Below are 7,943 nucleotides of genomic sequence, written 5' to 3'. Positions count from 1 at the left end.
AGATGGCAATGGGCATGGAAAGTGATCGAACAAAATTGCATTGTATGGGGGTCACATATAGATTAAGAGTTGGATACAATATATATCAGGTTGCTCGATCTATATTTCTTTTCCAATCTTAAGCTCGTGCTCTTAAAGGAAGAGCTTGGGTTGATTTGCCATTACAAGATTTACTTAAGTTCAAAAAACAGATTGAGCGAAGTGTGTCGAGCTACAACTCAATATTTATAGCATGACTGAAAGTGCTATATGTAGATATATTCCAAAGCCTTTTTGACAATAATGTAACTTTTGAAATTTTCATGTTGTAAAACAAAAACTTTTATTTTTATTTAAAAAATTTATCCTCAGTAATGTGCTTTTGTGTAATTTGAATGTTCAACCACTTGCTCCTCCTCCTCCTCCTCCTCCTCCTCTGTGTGTGTGTGTGTGTGTGTGTGAAGGCAAAGGGGGAAAGGAGAAGAAGAAGCAGCATCTCAAAGATCTATCCAAGGAGAAAAAGATAATTGTATCGAATGTTTGCAAGCACAAATAAAAAAATTATATTCGACTCAAATGCAATATAACAAAAAGAGAATATGCACACATTAATCTTCTCTTTTTCCCACCCCTTTCTTCCTCTTAAGTCTCTGATTCTCACCGAAGGCAGAGTGAGACAATGTGAGAGGTAGACCGATTTGGAACACTAGTATACTAAACAGCGATAAGCCACCATTTTTTGGCTAGCAACTCACCATTTGCCACGAGCCCCCCTCTCTCTTAGGGTGCGCACATGCACGTTGTTGAGGTCTAATCCCAGTGAAAAAGGGTTGTAGGCTCACCAATGCGTCCGCACACCCTTGTACACCTTCACCGTCTCCCCCACAACCGCTATCAGAACATCACAGCTCCATACTTACCGTTTGACACTAGTAGCCTGCCATGTGTGATCGAAGCTTACATCTCAACCACATAAATTTCCTGATTTTGTGGACGTGCGATCCCACCATCTTCAATCTGAGCCTTTCGGCGGTTTAAGCTGTGCATCCGCGTGAACCTACGGTCGATGCAGGCCAAGAGACCGCCCCCCTTCCATCGGCTGCCTAGGTGCATGTGCGCAGGCTCCCCTCATCACTATATCACACGGGGATGATCAAATGGGATCAATGGTGGAGGAGGAAAAGACGGGGCGCGTCAATCATGGACCGTCAGATCTGAGATTGTCCCAAATTTACCAGTTTGCCCGAATTTACAAATTTTCCCTGAATTTACTAATCGGCCCACATTTACAATATGACATACTCGAATCCCCTATATTTCAACGTACGCATGAGGGCGTAGTGGTTAGTGCACATGGCTCGTGGTGGGGAGGTCGGGAGTTCAAGACATGGGGTGCGGATCGACCCAAATTTACAAGCCTGCCCGAATTTACTTTTCTCCCACCAAACACCACGAATTTACCAAATACGCATGTGACGGCCATATCACCTCAGCCATCGATCACATTTGAGCATGCCCGTGCGAGATAGTGTGGAGGGCAGGCTCCCTCTTTCTCTCTCCTCTCCCCACAAAGAGCCATATTTTGAGCAGCCAAACTCATATGTCATGACATTTGAATTTCTCCCCTTTTGAAATGCAATGTGTGCGCCCGCGCCCTCTTGCAATCTCGAGAGCGCCTGCGTTCTCAAGGCAGGTGCACGCAGGCATCGACACCCTCACGCCGGGTATAGTCTGTTCGGATTACATGGAAAGTTGTATGTGAAAGGAGAGCAGGAACTGTGTGCAAACTCCATTCAAAGCTCCAATTGTCGTTTCTACAGGAGCTTCTAGATTGTGTGAATAGCCCACATCGCTCGCAGAGACTTTTCACAATGCCTGCTAAGAATCGAACAGTGGGTGCCATTCCTGGCTACAGTGGCCATGTGCCCTTCATGCGCAACCACCTCATTGGCCACTCCTATACGCCTGCTACTGTCCGATCTGCAAGTTGCGGCAAACTGATCCGCAAAGAAGACTATTACTCTGCTTTGTCTCTGGTATGCTACATGTTCAGTTTGTGCAATAATCATCTGCTGAAAACGTGAAATTTGCTGCTGACAACATGGAACTTCTTGTACATAATTATGCACATGTCTCTATGTGCATTTTTTGTTTCTGGTTTCAAATTTGGCTGTTTAAACATGTATGATCATGTGCCCTATTTTTTGGTTAGATCACCTGTAGCGTGCTTTAACAGCCAATCATTAAGCTCAAAACAAAATCACAAAGAGGCTTGCATCATCGTACATGTTAATGGTTGTGTTTTCAATTAGATCCTTGTACTTGTGCACCCAAGACCTGGATTTTCCCATCTAGATCTTGTAAGTGAGTTCTTCTTTGTGGGTGTGCCTTGTGCCCGGCCTTGTGAGGCTCTTCTAGAGTCCAACCATCATGGGGGATTTGCACATTCCAAAAGTATTTTCAATGAGTATTGTTTACTGTTTTGTGATGTGCATCTGCACTTGATCTAATTATTTACTCTCTCTATGCTAGCTTTAGGTCATAATATGGGAAATTAGGAAGCATGGTCATTTGGCTCTTTGAATTTTGTGTTTTCCTTCCCAGTTTCAATTGCGATCAAACTTTATAAATATTTTAATGTTCGTTCATAATTTGAATTAGTAAATCACTGAAAACTCATGGCAATATGAAACAGACTATAGAGTCTAGGCCAACAGGAAGAGATTTTCTATATGCTCAAGCAGCTGTAATACCTGATCATGCTGTCGAAAAGGAGGTCATTGTTCCGCGGGTCAGCAAGAGGAGGCCTCCTCTTGAAACACACCATGCTAGTGGCATGCTGGATGTCCGCCAAATGAAGTACTCAACTCCACCTCTTTAATTTCACAACGGGGTTTTATTCCATAACAAAGATCAAGAGTTTGTTGCATGCTATGAATGCCCCTTTCATTACAGTTAGAGTAGAGAGGAAAAGATAAGCATGTTGTGCCAAGTTCACTGTCCAAGCCAATGAACTTAAGGTAATTGTAGCTGTGTTCGACCAACCACACTATTTTGAGGGCTAATTGATTTTCAGGTTCATGGTCATGTTCCAGGACATGTGTTGGTACGACAGAGGACTGTGTTACGAAGACTTACAAGACAACATCTGGATTGACAGAGTTGCCATACAAAGATCGGAAGCTTCATTTACACAAGGCTCTTGAGCCCATGGAAGTACCCACACCAGCAATTAAATCGATTCCAGGATATACTGGGCACCAGGTCAATTTCAATTGTTGCAAGTTTAGTGTCAGGCATCTTTCTGGGTTGCCTATTTGTAATTGAAAATTCATATTTGCAAATCATACATGATTCCTGTTTCTGATGTTTCCTTAAGGAAATTGAGCTATTTTTTACTATTTTCACATTATTTTCCTCTAAAAATCTAGGTGGTATATTTCCTTTTTCTCTTGCTATCAACCAGCATTTTCAAACTTAAAGCTTCACGGTTGTAAGCTGAGACACAGTTTTCCCAAACATTTCTGTGAGCCTAAAAGTTCTTTGTGCTGCAGCATGCTGGTCAACATGTATTTGCAAGATCTTATGGGTCATTAGGAAGAGAGATTATACTGGACCATCAAACTCCTGACAAAACTACCACAAAGGAGTTGCTTTACTACGTTGACCCCAGGCCTGTAGGCAAAATATTGCAAGAGAAGCACAAAATGCCAGGATATCAGGTTCATTAAATGCAAGCCTTTAGCTGCTAATTTTGAGGGATGCATTTTAACATTTATGCACACACATTGGATTTCTTTTGAGTTTTTTAACAACTCTTCATTAAATCTTTTGAATCTTAAATCAGGGTTATATTCCAGCCAAGAATAATCATGTCTATGGAAAAACTTCTGGAAAAGCATCTGATTTGGCGGCTGTAGCTGAGAAAACATTATTGAAGAGAGAAAACGCAAACTCTATGGTGGATTTAGTAGAAATTCCTCCTCAGGTATTTGTTTTGTTTTTTCGATCTTGTATTGAAGTAACAAGAATACCAAACAATAGGACAAACGGTTACTAGAGAGTATCTATATGCATCTAGACATTGAGTGAAGAATGCTTGTTTATGATCATTGCTTGAGAAGAGTATTTTAGACATGGCCCATGGGTTTTGCAAGACGTACAAAAATTTACCCCTTTCAGGTAGACTATCTGGTTATGAGCTTCACTCATCAAGTTAGAGTCTCTTTGGTGCACAGGTGCAGTGAACCCCATTGCCACTGTGATGTCACTTATTGTTTTTGACCTCAACTTTTCTTAATTGCCGTCATGTGGTTGAACCCTCTCATTTGCTGTGTATATATTGTAGAGGACAAGGGTGGATCCACAAACGTACAGCGACGTTTTCTGGCCAATTGTAAAAGCCAATGAAATGACAACACATCATGAACGGTTGTCCATGAGGTTTCAAATACAAGTGAGATAGGCACATGCTATTTGCCAAGCGAGTCACGCTTGTCAGTGTATTCTGTTTGGGTGACCCTATCCTTGTTAGTATCAATGGCTATGGTGGATTCATGATAGGAGCATAATTAAGTAAGTAGAGAAACTATACACACTATTGACTCAATGCAGTAGAGGCATAAACTTGACACAAATACTAGGTTATTGAATTAATTTACCAAGAGATTACAAGCCTTGTTTATAGGCGTCACAAGTGGTATTTACACATCTCCAAAGAGCAAGATACTCTTTTGATCCTTGACCCTTTCACATGACCCTTCACATAGCTTTTAGGGCATTACATGTATCCACATGACTTCACTCATGACATGGCCGTGCACACTTGGCAGTCTACATGGCTAGACGGCGTTCACAAGTTCTTGTGGTGCAACAAATCTTGCACCCCTACAATCCCATCGCCCAAAATGATGGCCAACCCCTTTTGGAGGCGTCCATGCTATTGTTAAGCAAAAAGGAACAACGGTACATTGTAGAGTTTTGATCTCACTCTTCCTATCAGTACACACGACCTAGTCAAGAAGACCAACAAAAGTGGGGCCATTGAAGCGAAAAAGACTTTACGTGTCTGCACGTTTGTGTCATGTGAAAGCTACATGCTCAAGGCTCCAAGGCCTTTCCTTTTGGTTCACCTTGCCCTACCTCACTTGGGTGCCTGTTGTTTGTGGATCAAGCCGAGCTCATTCTTCAAAAGCTAGAAATTGAAGCTTTGATGCACCATTTCTCTTGGAGTAGAGGTCCTTACTTTGTTTCTTTTCAATGACACTACCCCCTGTCTTCCTTCAGCAAAATTTACAACTCTTGTATCACAACATCAAGCTGTTTTTTACATTCCAAGTATGCCAGTTTTAGGACAATTTTTTGTGTCTTTCGTGATTTCTCTCCCTTGAGCCCTATTCGCATATTTGCTTTTTGTTTGTTAATGGTTTTGGCAGTGAGAGTTCACTAAGATAGTTGTTTGCAGGGTTGTCCTGACCTTTACGCGCAAGCTCTAGAGCACTATCACATGGAAGAGAGTGAGCCACTTAACGTCAGAGTCAACAAGGCGCGAGTGCATGTAAGAGGTGGCTCAGATCTCATTTGTTTATTTTATTATCTCATCAGAAGTGCTGTGTTGGTTGTGTATCGTATGTGGTGTATGGCTTTTATATGCTCTCCTTGCTCATCACTAGTGTTTCTTAATTTTCTATGCCAAAAGATTGAGTTTCAAGAAAGAAGGCCAGATTATAGACTAAAAGAACCGATTGAAGCTGATATTAAACAAGTAATCCAGGGCAAACACCATGTACATGGCTACACTGGTCATGTACATGCATCGCAGGTGAGCCACATGACTGGCATTTCCAAAGTTCTATACTTATATTTGTAAATCTCTTAACAAGAAAAGTGTAAACCATACAGAAATAATCAAAAGACCAAGAACTTACTTGACACCAAGGAGTGCTTGATCACTTGAAAAGTGACTTGCTTAAGACTGAAATAGAAACCCCTTTTCTATATGGGGTGGGGCTTTGCACATTGGCATGTGGGATATATGTCCCTTGCTCTAGGCAACACTCCACTTGCATCAACAAATGGTGAATATGTGGATCCTTACATGCACACACATGCATCCATGTACTCTCTTGGTACCCAACTTTGGGGTGCTTTTGGCTTTAGCAACAATAGTATATGCTTATTATGCAAACTGAGGCATTCCAAGCTCTCTTCAAGAGTTTCAAGAGGTGGGTATGCAGTGTTTTATATCATTGCATGTTTTTGTGCCGAGTAATCTGGGGTCATGTGTGGTTCAGTCTGGGCCAGCCAATCATACTATTTCCATGCTTCTGTACCCGTCTATGTATGGACATGGAAAACATATGGAAAAAACTACGATTATTGTAATGTATCCTAGCAATGGTCAAAGACTCAAAGCACCAATGTGGTATTGGGACTGCTGATAGAGCTAGAAACAAATCAAGAAAGCTAGAAATTCTTGCGAGGGTAAACTCTTTGTGTGAAAGAAGAAAAAGGATCTGTGGAAACTTGTCACGATATGAACACACACCTAGCAGGGTTGTCCACGTCCAACAGACGGACCCTTGTGTCCGACCCGTCCGGTCCCGTACGGGCTTCCCAAGTAGGGCATTAGACCAGTTCTTTTGGCAAATTTGGGTCCTTTAGGCCACTATTGTCACATGGGCCGAGGCCCAAGGCTCAAGGATGTGTGGCCAAAGTTCAAGCCTCATGTGCTACAAGTATGCCTTTTGGGCCTTTTGACTGTGGCATCCTAAGCTCTTTTCTAGAGACACACACTCTCTCTCTCTCTCTCTCTCTCTCTCGCTCGGAGGTGTCAACTTTGGATGTGTGTGCATGCATGAACGTGGGCATGTGCGTAGGACATGGGATGTAATCAACTGAGCTGAGCGTAGCTTAATACCTGTAGTCTATTCAACGCCTTACACTGTTAAGGGTTTTTGTTTCAAGTTTTACTAAAGTGGTCTGTTACATAAATTGCAGCATGTGTATGGGAGATCCTTTGGAAAGATCACAAGAGACCTGCATGATAAACCAGCAGAGCCTGTCACCTCAGAGAAATATATTGAGTATGCAGACAATCGGCCTTTTATTGATCAGACCGGAGAGCTGCTCATACCGTGACCATGCTGTAATGAGGCGATACTCTGTATATTTCTATCTAATGGAAATCGCAAGCATTCCTCGTCATTGAACCGATGCAGAAATTTTGTTTGTTGGGATTTAATGGGAAAATTTATCTGCCCAAAAGATTATACAAGAACTTAGTAGGAGGTGTTGTTGTCTCCTAAATTATCATTATTCCTTCTTGCTGCACTTGTTTGTGTACTGTTGTAGTTTGAGCAATGGAAGCGACTGCGTAAAGACAGATTTTCAGTTGTCTTGAATCAACAATGAGGCTTATTCTTGGTGTTGTGTGCTTCCTCAGCATCGTTTCTTGTGATTTAGCACTTCCTCTCAACTTACTGGCTTCAAATGCTTGTGGAAGTTGCGAGGTGACATGGTTGTCCGCATGTAGATATTGCTGTCACACTTGATGGTAGCATAGACTGGTTCAATGTATTTTGGAGCTACTGATTCTTGTGGAGCATGCAGATTTTCTGGTCTAGGAATAAGCTGAGCAAGATACTCCCAATTTATGACCCCGGCCTTGCTGTTTCTGACACACCAAAAAAGGCCCTTAAAAGCGGTTTCCTCCCTCGTGTGAGTTTGGTGTTTGTTTACAGGAAGATTTCTCATGAGCTTGAGGAATCCTTTTGGATCTTAACATTAAGGAACAATGGCTTGCACCTTGATTTGAGTTTGAAAGCCCAAATGTGTGTGTGTGTGTGTGTGTGTGTGTGAGAGAGAGAGAGAGAGAGAGAGAGGAGATCAAATGTTCAGGTCTGCGAAAGGTTCATCAAAAGATTTATGATTGGCTTTTGGGTTCCTAAGCAATGCATAAGTGT

At 42.0% G+C, this 7,943-nt stretch overlaps 1 protein-coding gene across 3 annotated transcripts; it reads left to right on the top strand.

Annotated features, from left to right (window-relative positions):
* Positions 1 to 1,520: 1,520 nt before the first annotated feature.
* Positions 1,521 to 7,428, top strand: LOC147423523 (uncharacterized). 3 transcript variants are annotated; one of them, XM_086502106.1, is made up of 9 exons: positions 1,524 to 1,703; positions 1,800 to 2,015; positions 2,675 to 2,838; positions 3,075 to 3,243; positions 3,534 to 3,701; positions 3,827 to 3,967; positions 5,444 to 5,536; positions 5,678 to 5,800; positions 6,979 to 7,418. In XM_086502106.1, the coding sequence occupies exons 2-9, from the start codon at positions 1,851 to 1,853 to the stop codon at positions 7,117 to 7,119; spliced, it is 1,164 nt and encodes a 387-aa protein (XP_086358232.1). In that variant the 5' UTR covers positions 1,524 to 1,703; positions 1,800 to 1,850; the 3' UTR covers positions 7,120 to 7,418. The 3 variants fall into 3 exon arrangements, with proteins under 3 accessions (XP_086358233.1, XP_086358232.1, XP_086358231.1); XM_086502105.1 differs by having other exon boundaries at positions 1,525 to 2,015; positions 6,979 to 7,417; XM_086502107.1 differs by lacking the exon at positions 5,678 to 5,800 and having other exon boundaries at positions 1,521 to 2,015; positions 6,979 to 7,428.
* Positions 7,429 to 7,943: the final 515 nt, after the last annotated feature.

This window comes from Adiantum capillus-veneris, chromosome 26 (assembly GCF_014529385.1).
Source record: "Adiantum capillus-veneris isolate H3 chromosome 26, ASM1452938v2, whole genome shotgun sequence".
Classification (NCBI taxonomy): domain Eukaryota; kingdom Viridiplantae; phylum Streptophyta; class Polypodiopsida; order Polypodiales; family Pteridaceae; genus Adiantum; species Adiantum capillus-veneris.
The sequence above is the reverse complement of the archived record's forward strand: the minus strand, read 5'-3'. Positions and strand labels throughout refer to the sequence as shown.

What these genes read in the sequence shown, in the direction of transcription:
- LOC147423523 (XM_086502106.1), top strand. Translation starts at nt 1,851, where the DNA reads ATGCCTGCTAAGAATCGAACAGTGGGTGCCATTCCTGGCTACAGTGGC. An exon ending in ATTACTCTGCTTTGTCTCTG is followed by an intron (nt 2,016 to 2,674) that starts GTATGCTACATG and finishes AATATGAAACAG; the next exon opens with ACTATAGAGTCTAGGCCAAC. An exon ending in GTCATGTACATGCATCGCAG is followed by an intron (nt 5,801 to 6,978) that starts GTGAGCCACATG and finishes CATAAATTGCAG; the next exon opens with CATGTGTATGGGAGATCCTT.